The following is a 20,511-nucleotide window of genomic DNA, read 5'->3' on the forward strand; positions in this document are numbered from 1 at the left end:
TTATCTCTCTGTGGTAGCTCTGACTTTCTGCATCTATTCTGACTGATGGATTTGGTAATTAAGTGTCACCAATTCATGACTAAACTCATTGCAGATTATGTTGTATGAAGCTGCATAAGTACTAAACAAACACATCGGGTTCTGCATGCCGAGAGCAGGGCAAACCAACCGTAACCATAATGTAGGTGTCATCAGCAAAGACTGCTGATCCTAGAAAAAACCTACTTTGACAGGCTGGGAGTGTATCTAAACTGACTTGATAGGAGCTGACTGTCACAGTGTGATTCTTGTCTTCTGACTTTGAGTAATGTAAGTGGAATCTGCTTAAAGTCTCCATTAGGGAAGAGCAGAGCTCCTGCTAATTCCTTCTGACACCTGGCTCTCTATGAATTGTCACACACAGTTCTTGCAAGAGTTGTTCATGCTGCAGCAAAGACAGCGTTAGAGAGTCCCTAATGTGAATTAAGTGCTAGCATAGCATGGATGAAAGAGTGAGTTACACTTACAGCGCTGAATATGCTCATTAACTTGCAGTGATCAAATTCTCCACTGGTATTTAAGGTCTGGTACCTGCTCTACACAAAGGAATCAGAAACCTTTTTCTGTATTATGGACCTGCACTTCCATTGCAAGTCCTGCAAACAAGGTGGTTATTCTGCAAGATTGTCACTGTGTAGTAATTGCAAACACCTAGAGAGGTCCCGTCACTATCACTGCCCCATTTTAAACCCTCTGTAGTCACGCTTCTAGACATGGCAAAGCTGTTTTTCATATCCTGCCCACAGCTTGATTGTAAGGTGACCAAACAAAACGTGGTTCTGGTGGAGTTGGTTCACGACTGTATTTGCTTTCAGATACATTAGGTGAATATAACCCCATGACTAACATGTTCACCCATATTTCATGGCTGTGACTATTACCACAGAGAGCGAGCTAGGATTGGTACAATGCTGATTTTTAGTATTGGTAAGCTTGTATTTTGTACTCAGTTGACCACTGTGTACAAAAAACCCAGAAATATGAAGCTGTAGGTCCAGGCTTTATGTTTAGACAGACTGAAAACTGGTTAATTTTGCTGAAATGGGCTCATGCATTTTTCTTTCATTTCAATTTATCCCCTCTCTTTCTAACCAGAACAGAAGGTATTTCTCAGCCACCTCTGCTCTACTGAATGTAGGAGAGGACCAAATGGTACACTCAAACCGAAAGATATTGGCATAATTTTGGACACAGAGATTTCAGCCATGCTCTAAGTACAGTGCAATGCTGTGGTGGTGCTCATGTACTAGATATAGCTCCATTTATACATCTCTGTTTCTTTGAGAGAAAACAATGGGTAGTTATTACTAAGCATATACAACAATTACATGCTTAGGTGCTTTATAAACTATGTAGAAAATACAGGAAGTTGATGAACAAATTCTGGTGAATCATAGGTCTTCCCCATCCCCACAAGAGAAAGAAAACTTGTCAAGTACTTATTTTATTCTAAACTTTGAAATATTTTCAGTATTGAAATAAAAAAAAAACCAAACAAACAAAAAAACAAACACCCCCTCCCCCCAAAACAAACACTGAAAATCCATCCCATTAAACATATCTAAATTCTGATGTGAAATACTTGGAAAAGACCCCTGCTGATTTCTTTCATAGCTTCCTTTTATCATATAGCCAATGCTTAATTAAGGAATATGCAGTGATTTGGCAGCTAGAAACTTGTGGTGTTCACAGCCTGGTTTACATACTGGACTCCATTTGCAGTCACTGTAATATACCACATGAATTCTTTTTTGAGGTCCAAACTCACTGTTGGCTTAAATGACCACAGACCTTTTGAAATAGCTGCAAGTGACGTTGTTTTTACCAGCAGTTAATTTGGCCTTGCAACCACTGAAAAATCTTCAGGATCATGAGCTTTATTTCAAGGTCACAAATGGAACAAAACTGCACATCCCAGATGAACATCATTCTATGACCTGCTCTGATTCTGTCCCCCTGTTCTTCTTAGAAAATCACTGTAATGGAAACAGAGCTGCTCTGGAGTAATAAATTATAAATGCTATGCTTCAGCCTGCTTATTGGGATGTGATTGTATAGATAATTTAATATAGTTTTCACAGATGACTATGGAACAAAGAACCAGCAGTGGCTCAAAACGACCCATTTCTCTGGAAAGTCTTGAGGGCAGTGGGAAGATAATGCCAAACACCCTCTCTTTGAAGGCCAAGGTAAGAACGCAGAGCAATAGAACCTCTGGCTGTGTGAAGAGCTGCTCTCTCTAGGTGGACATGGGGGTAGCTGAAAGACCCAGGTGGACAAGTGGACACCTACTGCAGCATCCGAAGAGAGCAGCTTGCAGGGCATCAGCAGGTAAGGTTCCCTACGTAACACCCAGAAAGCCTGTTTGTTCATGAGTCCTGAATCTCTGAATGATGTTGTTCCTATTGATAAAACAGTGGGGTGGGGAGCAGGAGGCTAACTGCTCACTCCTAGCCTGGGCTGCAGGCTTTTGCTGGAAACACGGAGGTTGAAAAGCTGCTGGGAAAACACGTTTGATACTCAGATTTTTGTAGCCTGGGGTCTAATGGGAGAGCAGAGAAGCTAGATTAAAGAGCAAAAGGATGATGCTTGGGTGATGTGCTCTGAGACTGGAAAAGAGGAAAAAAAAAAAAGGGGGAAACCTGTAAATGTGATGGAGACCGTCCTGCAGGTTAAACCTGGGGCGGGTTACGTGGTTCTGCAGGAAACGGTGGGGCTCTGCCTGCTTCTGCCAGCCGGGAACGGGACTTCAGCTGCAATGGGGCTGTGCCGCTCTGCGGGGTCTGCTGAACTGAAGCTGCCCATGCGTCTGCTCTCTAGTCATCTTTGCTTTTTTTAACCGATTCTCAATATGCTCATAGCAATGCTTTGGTTAAAATAAACCAGTGATTTAATTCTTGGTTTAACTTCTAACTTAGTCCAGCAAAGTTTTCAGTATTACAAGGACATTACAAGTCCTATTAAGCAAAGCAAAATAAGCTTCAGCCTGAACATTAGTCTAGCCACAGTGAATTACCATATAAAGGCAAAGTTCTTAAATGTACCCAGCTCTTCCACTTGATTCATGTTTCAGCACAGTATCACACTATAGATTCAACAAACATAGATCATTTTAAATGGACAGCTATGTACAAAACTATGATACAATGTTATTACAAAACTTGAGAAATAAAGCTCTGAATTTTGAAAACACAATACTGCACATTCCCAGTTTTAAAGCAAAAGTAACATGAATCTACACATTCTGCAGCTTGAACACAAAGACTTTTGAGTGCAAGCAGCTGACAACAGCATTCAGACCCAGAGACTTACTAAAGGATGAGCTGAAAATGTGTCCGATAGAGCATTCTGGAAAACCTCTTTCTGTTGCTTTAATAAGAGGAACTGGGGCCCTGGTTCTCCAAAAGTTGATGGATGCATCTGTGCATGTGAGAAGACTACTGCAAGACTACTGACGTGCTTCAACTTAATTGCACATAAGCGTCATGTAAGAACCAGACACTGTTTATATGGCCATATGCTTACTAAAATACATACTTTTTTTTTCTTTTTACTTTTTTTTCCCTGTAACCAATTTCCCTTGCTTTAAATGATTGAGAGTAAAAATACACTTGTCTGATCTGGGTCTTGGACCTGGTCCAATATAAATTGTCAGTGGGCGATGAGAAGAGGGAGTTAACACGCTTCCACCTGTAATGGTACAGCCACTGCTTAATTTATACCCTTAATTTAGTTGAGGCACTGCTATTTTTAAAATTTCTCTGAGGGCTAAACACTGCAGGCCTTTCTTGGGCCACACTCAGCTGTCGTTTCAAGAGGAGTTTGGCCTAAGAGCAGGCTGAAAGACTTGGCTTCCCGGACAGCGGACGAGAGGTCTGACCCTTTCAGGCCGCCATGCACAGAACCGGCCCCCGGCCCCACGGGCACCACGTAACGCACGGCCGAGGGGGCTGAAGTCTCCGGGGAGACTCTTTGGGTCTTGGGGAGGGGAGCGAAAGGCTGCGCGAGGAGAAGCGGTGCGTTCTGGTGGGGCAGAGGTGACCACGGTGGTGTTTTGGCGATGCAGAACCCGGCTTCTGAGAAGCTGGCAGCACTCCGGGGACGTGTGAGCAGTTCGCTGGGTCTCTTATTTCTTCTGCCTTGCTGTGACACCTGCAGGAGGAGGGGGAAATGCAAATTATTTGCAGCTATAAATTGAAAGTGGTGTGGTTTTGCATGTGCGTGTATCTAATGGTCGGGGTGCTACTAGGGAAACCAGTTTCAGATAATCTAAAACCAGGCAGACCTAAATCTTTATGTACTTCATTGCTTTTAAGCTGGATGCTAGTTCAGTCCAACAACATGAGTCTTGTATTTTCGAAGCAGAATATTGGAATATGCTTCTAGATATTAAATTGCTGAACTTACTAAATCTAGAGGATTTAGCAGAACTGTCAGAAGGATGGGGCAGCACACTGTCATTTTTAAGAGCCTGTCTCACTCCATAACCAAAGCAAATACCGCTTCTAATGGTATTAAGCCCGTACAGGAAGATGAGCATTAGCTTGATTATATTCTCGTGGTCCATTAGAAAACTGCCCACAGACAATACTGAGTCCGCAGAAGGGAACGTGAAGCATCTGTTCCTCTAGAATTAAAGGAAGACAATTGAAAAAGAACAAAGGAGGAGGAAAACCTTGACTCTCAAACCCTGCTGTCTCTTTGCAGGGGGAGGCTGATGTCCCACTGTGCCATGTGCATGCCACAGCTGGTGGCAGGCAGCGCTGCGTCCCCCTCCTGCCCCTTCCCTCCCTCCTCACCAGGCTGTGGTCTTCGAGCACTGGCCTATGCTCCTGGGCTGGTTTGTTCTTTTATTTTCTAGGGAATAAATCCAGTGGATTTGTGAGCAGGGAAATTGCCAAAGCCCGGTTGGTTATGGACTTGTGCTTTCAAGACTTTTGTTTCCCCTAACCTTTCCAAGTGACATAAAGATGGGAGGAGAGGAAAAAGGTTGCTGCACAAACAGACGTGAACATTTGTCTGTAGCAATTCTCTAGGGTCTAAGGCAAGGGAACTCAAAGAGCACCTCCCCTGAGTTCAGGGATTTGTACAGTCCCTCCTCTGTTTGACTGTCAGCTTTTGTTAAATGGTCCTTCTTCAAGCTCTTTTCAGATTTGGTTGGAAATGAGTTCAGATGTTACCAGGGTGCACACAAACACAGTGTGACTACCAGTGCCTTGATTCCACAGGAAAACCAGCTAAACCATTTTTTTCAGGAATATGGAGATAACGTGGGATACCACTCTTTGGGTGTAAAAGCTGACATTTAAAGAACATTAATACAAAAATTGCTTCATAATAAGATATAGTCAAGGTGAGGCAAGAGCTCAGTAGCTGATTACAACAGTCTTTTATTGCTCTGAAATATTATTTTATAGAGTCACGGGCTGTTCCTGCCCTTACTCTGCTGCTGTTACAGAAACTCTAAAAACCGATAAGGGGATCGATTCTTGATCCCTGCAGCTGGATCTGCACACGAAGGAAGAAGATTCCTGCGACTTCACTGAGACCCAGTAACTTCCACCTCCAGCAAATCCACCAGAGAGAGAAATATCCTGTACCAAAAGAGAACTGGTGCTGTGACCTGCACAGACCACGTGCACTTGGGACAATAAATGACAGAAAAAAACCCATGAGGTGGAACATCCTAGGAAAAAATATTGATGGGGAGCACTCTAGGCTTGCTGAGTCTGTCATATCATGAGGGACGGACTTGAGCTGCATTTGGGTGAGGAAACACTGTGGCTGGACACTAAGAGAAGCAAACGGATTTTTGTTTCCTCTAAACTTTCCAAGTGACATAAAGATGGGAGCAGAGGAAAAAGGGAATTGCAGGTTTCAAGGTGCAGCTTGTCTCTACCCTCCTGGCACTGAAGCACAGCCGAGCACTGCCGGCGCGATGCGGCTGTGCCAGGTGCTGCATTTCAAGGATGCGCTGAAACTCCTGCCTGACTTGGTCACTTCATAAAGGTACTGTTTGTCCATGCATTCCTTTATATTGCTTTCCCATGTCTTCTAAGGGGAATTCAAAACTGTCTGTGTTTCTGTTTTTCTCAAATATGACTTTTTTTAAGCCTGCATGCTGGAATCCCTGTGCTTAAAACATACATAATCCGAGTTACGCTTAACTCACGGTTTCAGCTGCCCTCCCTGTGCAGCATGACTACTGGTCCTGACATATTTCTTACCTGTGCCTTGCTGCTACTATTTTCTGCTCTTGCTGCAAATCTTCCTTAGGATTTTTAAACCAACAGAGCTACTTCCCTTTTCCACTTGATGTAATCCTGTGGTACGGCACAGAAAGCGCCAAGAGGAGGGCAGGAGTAGTCAGGACTGTAACTACCCAATTTATATCTCATTTTCTCTTGCTAGCAATGATGCTCCAGGTGCAGGAACTAAAGCAACCCTGTGTGGAAATCCTGCAGAGATTCCTCTGTTCTACCACCCCAGAGGCGGGGGCCGCCAGGCTGTGTGGGAGCAGGGCTCCCAGCTGGGCTCCCAGCCCTGGGCACTGGGGATGCTGGAGAATAAATACATTCCTTTCAGGAAGTGAGACAGACAGAGATTTGACATTATTGATTCAGTTCATAAATGATGCTCATCAGCATGGAAAGGACAACGTGTAACTATGCAATTTCAGTACAGTGGGTGTTTTGATTGTTTTTCTCTTGCTTTTCTTTCCATTTGCCAAAAAAACAGGCAAAGGTTTGCAAATGAAAGTCTCATCCTGAAACTCCTGAAGTTTTCTTCTGAGGGGCAAATGTATATTGCCAGCACCAGTGAAGGATGCAGGGAACTTGGTACACATTTTCACTAGAAATTGGGTTTACCTGTATTATTTTTTTTGGTGACAAAAGCCAAATGACCTACCCCCGCACCATCCCAGAAAGCTGCATGAATGCACATAAGAAGTATTCATGGTCTGTTTGCTCCAATGGACTAGTTAGTGTGCAACTCTGGAATTGAATGTGGCTTTGAGCTGGAGCTGGTATCTTGCCCCAACTAGTATTTCTCCTCAGGTCCAATGTTTTATTCTCCTTTCTAGATACCTATATCTAAACGGTGCTATAGGAAGCGGCTACCCACAAGCAAAGCAAACATTGTTCTTCACAGGAGGTAGATACTGAAATTGCATTTTTACAGTTTTTGAGAAAATAACGGGATCAAAGCAAGGACTTTGTTTATCACATGAAGCTGGATTCACTTGGTTAGAATAATGACTTTTAATTATCTGCAGAGAAAGGAGGTTTGGCTGCTGCTGACACAGAGGACAGACATGTGGGCTGTGACCCTGTGTCAAGGGGAGATCAGCACTGACTCCACTCAACGCAAGATCAACACCCTGGAGAGTAAAAATCAGAGTAACAAATTTATTTTACATGTATTTGTGATTAGACACAAAGACAAAAAGCTTAGCTGATATGCTGAATACTGATTAGGTCTGTAAAGTCCCAATGCTGTGGTTAGTTCACATAGAAACACCTTTGTGAGTTTACATACCTCATTGTGCCACACAACCTTTTTTTGTTTTATTATCTCCAGTATCAGTCTCAACCTCTGCTTTTAAACAAAAGAGAAACACTAAATATAGCTGATCATGGCAAGGCAAATGTAACAACAGGGAACTTCTTGCGATGAAAACATTGTCTAGTAGCAGAGAGGTTCCCAAGATGCCATTCCTGGATGCCCCGGCAGCCCCGTGGCTTTTGGAGGTTCAGTTCCTTAAGCCAGAAATACTAATACATGTCAGGAAAGCATCGCCACGGCTGGGAGCGTGGGTGCTCCCGTTGCTGCAGCTCCTCCTGCTGCCGCCTGGGAAGCAAGTTTGGGAACCACTGCTCTGGGAAACCACTTCTGCTTTGTGGCTTGTTTTTTAACTACGGGAAAGTGGCACGTTTAGAAATGTAAATAACTACAGCCCCAGGGCATGCCGCCATTATAAGGGTAAGTCCCTCTGTGGTAGATGCTCAACCCACGCCGTCTTTCTCAGCAGTGGGTATTCAAAACCTCCTTTCCTTTCTCCTCCACATTCCTTGGAAGGAAAAACATTAATCATTGATAAAAAGAGACTTCCACCACTTTCCTGCCCATTTGTTTGACCCCAGGATCTCGCAGAAAACAGGCTTTGGACAGTATATTGCATCTTTCTAAAGGCGGCAGACCCATGTGTCTTCCCTATGAGGCACCTCACCTTATAGGTGACAAACCCAAGGGGGGCTTCAGCTCGGTAGAGTCTAAGGGACTTGGATGCACTTCCCAGGTTTGGGACTGGCTGCGGACATTCACCGTGAAGCAGAGACCTGGGTGGCTCCATGCCTCCAGCCGCCGAGCTCTCTCCTGGCCCCAGCAGGGAGCCCAGCGGGAGGGACCCATTCGACCAGCCAAATACGATCCTTCCCAGAAGCATCAGCAAGGTGTTCTTTTTTAATTGTTGACGTTCTCCCCTTCCCTTACCCTGCAGCGATGGCTTGAGGGCCTGATGTTCAGGAGCCACCTAAAGTACCCCTGGGACAGGTTGTCAAGTCACTGCAGGCAAAGTGCTCTTGCAATGAGGCTTAGGAGAGGAAAAACCAAACAACCCCACGGCAGCACTCATGTTGCTGCCTTTATGTGTTTATAAGTAGTTGAGAGGGGGTGATCGCTGATTAAGTACCCGGTATTAACTGCTCTTAATCACTGCTCTGGAGTCTAATGGAGCTCTTGTTTGCACATAACCGTGCCTTGTAGCTGTCTTTAGCACACTTGACAGATGTGCTTATTGCCATCTTTACTGCGTATGTGTAATGGGCTTTTTAATTATTGATTCATCATTACCCCTTTATAAACTACTTATAAGTGTCAAGAGAATGAACTATGCTTGTATTTTTCTTTTAAAATCTCTTTCAGGTTAAAAAAAAAATAACAGAAAATAACAGCTCCATGAAACAGCTTGGCTCTAGGGGCAGGGGGCATTGGACCTCAAAGTGGGGAGGAACAGATATATACAAATACACGAAGAAGCCTCCCCAGTTCAACTCAGTCCCCGGGAGCTATATATGAAATAGGCTACCTGAGTAGCTTTTGCTGTGCCTCTTCTTCTTCCTCCGTTTCCCGGATGGCCTCTGCTTTTCCCTGTCGCTGTGAGTTTGCCCCGGGGGGAGCGTTGCCGAACAAGAGGAGTCAGTGGCTGGCTCCTCTGAAAAGGACTTCTCTTGAGAGGTGTCCAACAGCGAGTCTGTACCAGGGTCTTCATTTTCCTTCGCCATCTCTTTTGACTCTGCCTGATGAGCCCCATCGCAGGGAGCAGACTGAGCGCTGCCAGGGTCGACCCTGCTCTCGCTCAGCCAGGTTTCTGGCTCCTGTGCCAGCCTGTAGCTCTCTGATCCATCAGCCGGGCATTCTTTGTCCTGGCCTTCTGAGATGGACCCGTTGAGTTGGTCTCTCAGAGCAGTGCCCGAACTGCTGCTTACAAACCTTATCCCCGTGCCTATGTTAGCAGCAGAGAAGGCAATGGAGCCGCTCTTTGTGCTTGGCTGGAGGCTTGCCCAGCTGCCTGCCTGCTCCATCCCGGTGCCCGGCATGGGCTGACCGGCCCCATCAGCTTCTACCAAGCTTACTGAGGGGCTTTCCGTCCGGGACTCTGGTGGCAAATTTCCTCCAGCATTGTTTTTAATTAAAGCCTGGTTTGAAGCTGAGGCATTTGTAACATCTCCACCCATCTCCATCAGGGCAGTGGTTGAGGGGGGAGTGCTTTCTGAGGGATGACCATCGTTGTTCTGCTTCGTCTCATCATCGATCTGCTTTCCTGCTGCTTGTGGATCCTTAACGCTCTTCCCTTTAAACAAAAACCATGCAATCAGCCACAGCTGCAGATCTGCACCTGGGATCAACCAAGGTGTTTCTGCCACTGGGAGAGGTTACGAGCTAGCAGCTGCCTGTGGAGGGTGCACTGACCCTAAAGCAGCTATGCAGAAGCAGCACCATTTCATCCTCCCTATACCTCCCCTCCTTATACCCCTTGTGGTCAGCCGATTTGGACCCAAGACTCCAGCTCAGCAAAGCCCCTGCTCTATTTTCAGCAGGAGTTTATGTGTCTTTGCTGCCAACTGGCTGATTTCCATGGAAGCCCCTGGACTCACAAGGGTGCCTGAAAGCCTAGGGCAGGAGGAAGGAACCCGCCTGCGAGGTCCTGAACCAGGTGGGACTGCTGGCTTGTGTGCATGAGCACTTCAAAACTGCCCATCAGCCAGCCTAATTCTGCCCTTGCAGAGCATGTTTAGGAGAGCCACAGTGCACAAAAGTCAGGCTCTATGGTAGGCCAATGCTCTTGAACTTACCTAATGTGCACTGACACCAAGGTCAAGAGACCAAAGAAAAGCTAAACCCATGGGCTGTCTTCTAACAAGCACCTAAAGGACTTGGGTCCTTCTGCAACTAGCGTTTTCTAATCTTTTTTTAAGGGCTTCTTTAGACTCCCAAATGTAGACTAAGACAGGGTGCAGCACTCTTAAAGGCAGTGGCAAGCTGTGCTACTGAGACTTGATAGCATGGAGGGGACTCATGTGAGGATGACACCAGCACCCCATTAGCACGGTTCTATGGCTGACCCCTGGGCCATGCCTCTCAGAGGGTTTATCAGCACGAGTACAAGGCCATGCTGCTCCAAATTGCTGCTAATTCTGGGACAGACCTGGCTGGCAATAGCTCAGGGCCCTCTGCTCCTCTTCTCCACGGCACTGGCTGCAAAGCCTCCTTAAATAAAATGCCCCACATGCAAAGGCAAAGGCTTCTTGCTTCTGTGCTTGGCTCAGGCTCAGAGGCAGAGGGGAATGAATAGCTGTAGGTACAGTCGGGTCTGTGTCCTTACCAGACTGGCTCTGCTCCGGGCTCTCTGCAGGCAAGGTTTTAGGAATTGCATCCAACTCGTGTCTGTTCTTTGTCTTTCTCAGCGTGAACCCTTTCCTTATGTCAGCTAGCAGCGCATCGATGACGCACACCTCCTCCTGCTTCACCACCCCCTTCTTAACTGGGATAGAGAGAGATGGGTGTTAAATCTGCCCATGAGACGGGGCAGCAGACTTTGCAGCGATGCTATTGCTTGGGGTGGGTACTGCTGTCCTGGTACAAGCAACCACTGGGCAAAAGCAAGACCCTGATGCCAGGTCTGGGAGCAGCCCATGCTCCATGCCGCCGCAGCAGCATGTCCTGGCTGAAGTCAAAGGGTTTACCCCAAAGTCTGGGTGCTACAGGCTGGCACCAGTGGCACCTGCTCTGCCCGGACTTGTGCCTGGTTGTACCATGACCTTGAAATGCCTCCTGTTTGCTATCTGTGTTGGTGGGGGTCTTTTTTTTTTTGGGGGGGGGGGCAGGATGGAAGGAAAATAATCTTGATTTTTCTTTCCTCTCAGCTTCTTCCAATTGCGCTTTTCAGTTGTGCCTTTCATTTTCATCCAGAGAAAGGCAGATTTAAGTTATCTGCAAGATTTTGGGGATGTCAGTAGTCTCTGGTAAAGAGAGACTATTCAAGTGTATATGGGGATTTTGGAGGGGGGGAGAAGTCAAATGTTTCTTGTTAGATTTGGGATTCAAAAGCTATGTTTAGAAACAGAAAAAGTTAACTGAAATGTTTCAATTTTTTTTTTTTTTTTTTTTTTCTCTGCTGTTCAGTCAGCAAACCTAAAATTAACTTCTCTGCCCAGCTGCAATTGTGAAAAGTCAATTCTTAGCTGTGGCTGTAAGACACCTAAAAGCCTTTAGTCAGCCAGCACCTGGAAACCCACAAAATAAATTGCCACTACTGGTCCATTAAAGCAGGACCAGCAAAGAGCTCTTATCATCAGCTCCATCTATCTTTTTTGAAGCCCTTTCAGATACTCACTGACTTTTCCATTTTCTCCTTTCTGTCTCTTCCCCTCTTCCTCTTCCAGCTGTTTCTTCCTCTTTTCTGCTTTGGCAGCTTGCTCCTTTCTGTCCTTGTTTTCCTGCAGTGAGGTAACAGGGGCATGAGAAGCTTGGCTAAACGTCTGCTAGAAAAGCCAATGAAGAGAAAGAAGGTCTGCAGATGGTTGCAAAGGAGAAAGAGAAATTCTGGCCTTATCCTGTGCAATAAATAAAATGGGCATGGGGAATAAAGACTTGCCAAGAGGGTGAGAGGGAGACCGCTGGCTTGGTCAGGGCTCTGCCACATCCCAGTACGAGGTGGCAGCAGTGATCTGCCCAACACAGCTACTTACCATGTGCAGATCTTCTGCCTGACTTTAAAGCTGCATCTTTAGCTGAGGCAAAAGTGGAAGGTACTGAAGCCACAATTTCATCCAAACTGGTGGCTTTTTTGCTACACATCCCCCTTCTGAATCTGTTTGCTCACATTGGAGCAAAGCATTAAGTTTAATAAGTCCCTTCCTCTAAAACTTACACACTTGATTCCAAAGCATCTTTGTGACTCTGCAGCTAAAGTTGTACCAAAATTGCAAATCACCAGGGTCTGGGCCAGGCCAGGAGCACCAGCATTGCATGAGGATGCAGTGGAGTAGGGATCGGACACCTCTTCACTGGGTGACCTCATGCCAAGCACCGAAAGGAGGAGGCTGTAACCAGCACCTTCCCCCCACCCGATTTGGGTGCCCATCCCACCCCTGTCTGTCGGAGCGGAGGCATGCACCAGCACTAAGGATGCTCAGCATCATGTGTGTAGACGCCAACCTTCAGGGCTCGGATGAAGAGATCTCTGAAGGTCTTCATGGTGCTAAATATGTCCTCTAAGGACAACTTGCTTGGGTCTTCACAGAGATAATTTGCAAGTTCTTCTCTCTTCCTTTCAATGGTTTCAAATTCTTCTTCCAGCTTTCTGGAGGCATCAATGCTATCCTGAAATACATTTAATATACACAGTAAAACACCATCCAGAGGACAATGAGTGAAGTGCACTTAAAGAAAAAAGGATGTCAACATAAGAGCTTGGAGCAGGACTCTGGGCCCTGGCTTTTAACTGCAGCAGAGCTTATAAGGTGGGAGGAAACTAAGATTTGCAGATGATCTTTGCACCTGGTGATTGTGCTGTGCCAGTTTACAGGGGTGACTTGACGAAGACATGAAAAACTCAACGCAAAGCTTAATCCCAAGAGAAGGGCTTTACTCTGGTGATCCACACAGAGGGTGAACACCATCACTCGAAGTGAGGAGTCACACAACAGAGTAGAGAGTGGAGTTGGGGCAGGGGCTTTAAGAAATGGCCTCACCAAGGGTATCCAGGTTTGTGGCAGAACTGGCAAATAGCCACCGATGGGTCGTGTGGCATTGCAGCCTATTTCCAAATTTGAGAGCATGTCTTGTGGAAGGATTTTCCACCCTCTCATGAGCCTCCTCAGCTGCGTATGTACCGCGTGCTGCCTCTGTGTGTGTAATGGGGGAGTGTGCTGGTTTTGGCGGGGATAGAGTTAATTTTCTTCAGAGTAGCTAATATGAGGCTATGCTTCGGATTTGTGCTGGAAACAGTGTTGATAATGCCGAGATGTTTTCATTATTGCTGAGCAGTGCTTACACAGAGCCAAGGCCTTTTCTGCCTCTCACCCCACCCCACCAGCGAGGAGGCTCGGGGGGGCACAAGGAGTTGGGAGGGGACACAGCCGGGACTGCTGACCCCAGCTGACCAAAGGGATATTCCAGACCATATGATGTCATGCTCAGCATATAAAGCTGGGGAAGAAGGAGGGGACATTCAGAGTGATGGCATTTGTCTTCCCAAGTCACCCTTGTGCGTGATGGAGCCCTGCTTTCCTGGAGATGGCTGAACACCTGCCTGCCGATGGGAAGTGGTGAATGAATTCCTTGTTTTGCTTTGCTTGTGTGTGCGGCTTTTGTTTTACCTGTCTTTATGTCAGCCCATGAATTTTCTCACTTTTACCCTTCTGATTCTCTCCCCCATCCCACTGTGACGGAGATGAGTGAGCGGCTGCGTGGGGCTTAGCTGCCAGTTGGGGTTAAACCGTGACAGAGAGGTATAAGGGAGCTCCATTACTAACCTGGATAGGTTTCTCATACTGTTGTTTCACATCGTCGCTCGATGATAAGACTTTTCGCTGAAGCTCTAGCAATTTCTTTAAATTGGTACTGGACTCCGTGCGTATAATATCAAGATTAATTCTGAAATCACACAGAACCCCCCCATTAGTTGACACTCCACCATCTTGTGCTGACCAAAGAGTGGGCAAATCTGAGCTGGTGGTTTGGTTGTCCCTGTGTTTCCCACCACTTCACTGAACTGACACCTGAGCTCTGAACTCTCTACAGTCCAAGCTCACGGAAAACAGCTTCCCTCGACAGCACTTATGAAAAGGCTGCCAGGTCTGCCTACAGCTTTGTGTATTGAGTAGATGAATGCCCCAAAAAGTTCACCCATTCAAAGGGCTGTTCTCCACCCTCAGAGCTCAGCATTAGCTCACTTTCTTTGGTTGAAGGCACTTCAGAAATGCTTCTGGGTAGCTGGCCTTCACAAGGTCGTGCTACCACAAAGGCAGTGCAGAGTTTGGAAGGGCCTGGAAGGCAGCATTAACTGAATGCTCTGCAAATTTCAGCCCTAAGTGTTGCCAGCTGTAGTAGAACTATTATATATTAAAGGGGTTTCAACATTCATCAACCAAATCTTTCGGCTGAAACTAAATAAGATGCCATCTTGTTAATGTGCTATACCAGCTGTGTGTGTCCCAATTTCTGGTACATTGTTGATGTGTATGGGATTTATTTTTGTTTTTAATTCAAAGGAAGTGACACACAATTTTACCCTGCTGCTTTTGAAACATATTCAAGATCCTTTGGCAGTTCCAGTAGGTCCGTGTGGCTGTTTTCTACTTCCTGAAGCGGAAGAGAGAAAGAAGTGTTATTTGCTGTGTGGCAGGAGCTGAGAGAGGAAGGTGGGGGGAAGAGGCACGCGCAGAAGTGCCCAGAAAGGACGACTGTGCCACGTCCTGCTGCTGCCCCCCCCCCCCGCAGTTTGCTTTCCCTCGCAGAGCCGAGGCGTGTTCAAAACAGGACAGCACGTTCAGGGTGGAAAGGCATTGCTCCTGGGCTATAAAAACATACAAGAGGGCTGAATGCTGAGAAATACTTACAGTTCAAAGCAAGGCTGACCTGTCGCTGAGCTATTCTACCCTCTTCTGAGACACCTACTCGTGACCATGGGAGGAGGCAGGACTGTGGTTTGATGCAGTCTGACACTTCCTATGGTCCCAAAAGGGTGTCAAAAGGGCTTGAATCTTATTTGCATAATTTAATTTCATGGCTGTGCTTGCTGAAGCTACTGCCAGTTAAAGCAGGGCTTGAACATGCATAACTGGAATGGAGGGACCTTGAGGAGTGAAGGTGGCAGAGCAGAGCACGGAGAAAAAAGAAAAAACAGCATTATAGGGAATAAGAAAGCCATGGGGGCTTGGAGAAGAGTATGAAAAGCTCGAGCATAGTCTGGTAGAAAAGGAAGAGGCAGTGGAAAGACAGAAGGGCTGAATGGGTACAGGCCAGCCAGGATAGCTTTGGTAGTCATGTGCTCTGTGGTTTGCAGCTGATGATGTGCAGATTGCACAAATATGAAAAAGGAAGTTCCAGCCCGTGTGGGGAAAGATGTTGGAAGAAAGTAGAACAAGTCTTAAACTAAGGAGCTGCCTGAGTAGTGCCTACAAGCAGCCTCCACCAGCCTAAGTGATTCAAACGCTCCCAACTTGTGACACTCTTCAGCTAGCCAGGGAGGATACGAATACAAGTGTGTGGCATTAACTACGAAAGTAGAGTAGGAGAAATGGTTCATCTGTGATAAAATCCTCCCCTTCCCTATTGCCCAGGACTTGGCAGTGGTACCTCCAGAATATGGTGGAGCAGAGTAATGCGGGTTTGGTTTGCTTTGGTTTCTGTTAGTTTGAGTAAAGTGCTGATTTTAAACCCATCCGCATCGCCCGTGTGACTTCCCTACAAGATAGAAAGAAAGCAGATGTAACTCCTGTGTCCACCCAAATTACAACCCTAAAGGAGATCATCCACATACTGTAATGGGGGGAGGACAAGACAAAAGAACTCCTTACGTAGTTCAGAAAGTTTCCAACTTTGAGAATCAGTTGACAAAAGAGCGGCAGGCGATGACTGTTCAGAAGATCTGAAAGACATAAAGGACTTTTAAAGAAAAGCCGCTGTTACACCAGAACATTTCCTAAACTGCATTGAAATTGGGATTCTGAATTCCACCAAACCAAATCTGGTATTTTAGCTTTGCAGCCCAATGGCCCAACCTGCAGAGAAACCGACTATACATAGATTCAGTTCCATGAGTTGTAAAAGTTTTTGTTGACCTATGTTTCTTTCTTTCATTACATCTGGTCTCTCATTCCTAATGGAAAACCTGAAATTGGACCCTCCTCAGTAACAGCCATCAACTTGCTGCCTTCATTGGAAGTACCCTGATTTACCCTGGTGTGGGCGAGGGTAACTGGGCTGCAATTTTGATCTTGCAGACTCTGCAGTGAAGCCAGTTCTGACAGCCATGCAATTATCTGCCAGCTGCTAAAACCAGACACGCTCACCCTGTTCTTGGTCTCACATGGTGGAGGTGATTATCAGGGCATGAAGGGTACAGTCCCTATCCTTGCTCTTAAAACAGGGTGCTGCAGTGTTGTGCTTTCTGAAGCACTCAACTTTGAGACAGGAACAGCTCCAAAAGGACAACTGGGCTGCCAGGAAGATACTTTTTGGGGGAAGATTCAATTTATGCCAGCAGGCAGCTGTAATACCAGCTGGAGAAACCTCCGGCAGGAGTTGGGGGAACTGCCTCTGTAGGACGGGCAGCACTTCACAATGCCAAGAAGACCATCCTGCTCTCAGCGGAGTGGGACCTGAGTTTTCTGCCACAGGAAGGCAAAACCTATTGCGTAATCTCTCCATGTACTCACAAAATTGGAGCATCAGCGATTTATAGCCCAAAATAACAAACTTTTTCTTCTGGTTCCATTTGTAGGCAACGAAAAAGTAAAGCATCACTACTTTCTGGGGAAAGTTTGGGGTGTGCTTTTCTGGCAGCAAATTGCTGTGTGAAGGTCTTAACGTGGCAAATAATGCTGGATGAAGTAGCTGTAATGGGGCCAGCTCCACTGTCTAAATTCAGCTCCTTTGAAAGGGCTGACGAGCTTCCAACACTTCACCATTGAAAGTGTTTCAGAGGAACACATCTGCTGCAGAAAAAGAGGGCTGAGTGTGAGGGAAAGTGATCTCCAGTCCTATTAAGGGCTTTGACCATCGGTGGAAATACCTAAAGCTGTATCCCGTATTCTGCAGCAAACCAGTGAATGGACCACAAGGGAGTTTTCTGGGTGCTGGGTAGTATCATTGCAGAGCTCCAGGGGAGTTTTGGGGGGTTTCAAGCTTCCTGTCATAAATAAGATCCACAAATAAAGTCAGGTCATTTACCTTCGCAGGCTCTCCGGATGGCTTCAGCTTTTGGCTGAATCATGTCCAGCACAACAGTGGTCTCTTCACAGATCAGCATACATTCAATGCGCAGCTGGTAGCTAAGGATGGAGATTGACTCAAAGCTTAAAGGCACTGTGATCGTAGCCAGCACAGCGGCCCTCTTCCCACATCACTGGTAAGTCTGGCAACCCCACAACATCACTGTCAACCACATCCACATCAAACCAGTATCTATGGCTTGTGGAGGGAGGTGAGGGGCTCCTGCTTGCCTTGGGGTCCAGTGGGGATGTAGTTTCTGCTGACGCGCTGTGATCAGCAAAGAGAAGACTGACCACCGTGTGAGATATGGGTTCCCCCTTCTTGGCATTGCATTTGGCACTGCCTTTCAGTAAGTTATGGGGCCTTTTTGGGCAGGTCTGACCCTGGGTCTGCGCCAGCTTCTGCTGCTTCAGAGGGAGAGGAGGTGCTGGACCAGCAACAGCCCTTCATCTAAGGGTAAGGGGAAAGGGATGGCTCTAAGGTGGAAGGGGGAATCCACCAGCTGTATCCATCAGTGTCTGCCTGTGAGGCTCCTATAAAGAAACTTAAACTTCCCAGAGGTAAACCAAGAAAAAGATTGGGCTGAAGTTCACCCTTACCTGGGAATCTGAAGGAGGAGAAGATAAAACTGATCTGCATTTGCTAGCTTTGATTTCTCTTCTTTGAAGGACTTCAGGTTTTCTATCTAATGAGAAATAAAAAATCAAGACTGCAGGACTGCACTGCGTGTACAGCTCTGTGAACTAAGGGTACAGTTTTTCCTCCTACCTCATGCTTTTCAGGCAGCAGCTTCAGCAACTGCTTCAGAACCTCAACGTCGAACTTGGTCCGGTCCCCATTCTGGACCATGGCAGCCACCTCTTCGTTGGAGCTGCAGGGAGGAGGAGCAGAGTCAGCTGTCACCCAAAGACCCCTCTTCCACAGTCACATGCTACCGAGACATGTACCTGTGCAAGCGCTCCGTGCTTTCCCTAGGGAGAGCCACAATAATCCAAAAGAAAAGATATGTCCCCATGATTAACTTAGAATCAGGACCTGGATCCCTGCTATGCCCCAAATATTGTTTCTGGCCCTGGTCAAATGACTCAAGGCCAGAGATCAATCCTGCAACTCAGATCTTTGTCTCTGGGCATTTGACTACCTTAAAAGAAAATTTAATTCTTAATGTCTCCATTGGCCCTGTTTTGAGGAGGAATTTGACCTACAGAGGTGTCTCACAGCCTAAGTCACCCCAAGAGTCTGTGCCACAACTTTATCTGCAACATGGAGATGTAACACCTTTGCCAACATATGGGGATGTTGTATGTGAAAATGTAATTAAATCCCTAAACTCAGTATTTTAGAGACAGTGTAGGACAAACTGGGAAATGTTCAGATGTTTCAGTAACACAGACCACCAAAGCGCATTGGCTAGAACAGATTTCATGAGGACCTTCCAGATACTATGCAAAACCTGCTCAGTTTTGTCAACTGTCAGGAAAATTGGCTATATCTTACCATTTAAATTGCTTCAAAAATATGTTCAAATTGAGACTTTTCTTGGAGTCCAAAAATGTGATCTTCATTAAAGAAAAAGAAGATATCTCATATTAGATGAGCTGTCTGCAGTGATCTTTATTCAAAAGAACGAGAGGGAACCTCCTCACCTCCTTCGGTTCTGCCTTCACTGGTGTGGCCGTTTTCTCCTTGGGGGTTGGTTGTGGAAAGCAAAACAGCTGCTCTATGCTTGTGTAATTGGGCTCTATAGTTTCCTCGCTGCTGCTGCTCACTGAAGCCCACATTGAGTGACTTTCTGAAAAAAGACAAGGTGTTCAGACTGGCTACAGGGACAGCTGAAAGCTCCTGGCTTCTGGGGCAATGTGAGTTGCTGGAAGGGACACTTCTCAGAAGATGAATGAAATAAGGAGAGACATATGAGCCCTGAAAAATGCTAATTATTGAGGAGGGGCAAGTCCCACAGGCAGGATCCAAAGGGCCTGAAGGGTAATTAAACCTGGTGCTTTACCCCAAGATGTGCTGGTAAGGGGATGAAGCACTGGGCACACAGAGGCCATACAGCCCCATTCCTCCCTATACAACTGCATTCTCCTCCATGGTAGGCAAACTGGATCAGCATGAGAAGGACCTCGGCCATTTGTTTTCTAGTCCCATGGCTGATGTTCTTTTTGCTTCCTGGCCACAACCTGGACATTTTCTGACTGTGGTCTTCCTCCATTTTTCATTTTATGATAGAGCCTCCTTGTATAATGCTGGCTATAGGACTGCTTGAATTAATTCCCACTGCACTTCCTTAAAAATCTTTAGAAAAAAAAAAAATCACCCAAACATGCCTGTAGAAGTCTCTACTGAAAGAATGTCAACAATTAACTGCTCCTGTGATTGAAAACACGCCTTATTTAGACTTCATCTATGCCAGCTTCCATGCAGTGGATGCCTTGCTTGTCTAGGGCAAAGCTGACGTTGCCTGTCCTGGCTTCTCACATTTCGTGCTCCTCTTTGGATCCACTAGGAGAGGGAAATGTAACCCAAAAATCAAGAAACAAGTCAATGATTCTCATAGCTCTCCAATTCTTTCAATGTCCTTCTCAAACTGTGATATGATCCTTACCTGCACTCTTGCTCGTGACTTTAATATACCCAGATACAAGTATAGATGAACTGGGGAACAAAAGTCTGGGGAACCCAGATCAGAGCCTGTTGAAAAGTCAAACCTAAGGCATGTCACGGTGGATTACAGAAATATTCCCATCCCTCCTCCTTCTTTTAATTTCAAAGTATTTTAGTTATAAACAAACTATTCCAAACTACTGATTTAGTTGGAATGATTATTATATTATATCAGTGCTTTCATGCCACATTTATTTAAGCTCTGCAGGTCAGATGTGATGGAAACGAGGGAAGTTCTGTATCTAAATGGAGTCAACTACATTTGACAAACTCAAAGGTAGTGTTTCTTCCCCTGGGTGACCC

The 20,511-nt window shown here is 46.0% G+C and overlaps 1 protein-coding gene across 1 annotated transcript; it reads right to left on the minus strand.

Moving 5' to 3' along the window:
- Positions 1 to 1,467: 1,467 nt before the first annotated feature.
- Positions 1,468 to 19,298, minus strand: LOC115352073 (inverted formin-2-like). The gene is made up of 14 exons (XM_030039738.2): positions 19,188 to 19,298; positions 18,310 to 18,412; positions 18,141 to 18,226; positions 17,500 to 17,600; positions 16,125 to 16,195; positions 15,904 to 16,011; positions 14,837 to 14,907; positions 14,079 to 14,199; positions 12,760 to 12,924; positions 11,936 to 12,038; positions 10,925 to 11,083; positions 9,128 to 9,892; positions 7,579 to 7,638; positions 1,468 to 4,191 (listed from the first exon to the last, which is right to left on the minus strand). Exons 2-13 carry the CDS (start codon positions 18,388 to 18,390, stop codon positions 7,580 to 7,582), a joined length of 1,890 nt encoding a protein of 629 aa, XP_029895598.2. The 5' UTR covers positions 18,391 to 18,412; positions 19,188 to 19,298; the 3' UTR covers positions 1,468 to 4,191; position 7,579.
- Between the last annotated feature and the right edge of the window lie 1,213 nt (positions 19,299 to 20,511).

Source organism: Aquila chrysaetos, chromosome 2, assembly GCF_900496995.4.
Source record: "Aquila chrysaetos chrysaetos chromosome 2, bAquChr1.4, whole genome shotgun sequence".
NCBI lineage: Eukaryota > Metazoa > Chordata > Aves > Accipitriformes > Accipitridae > Aquila > Aquila chrysaetos.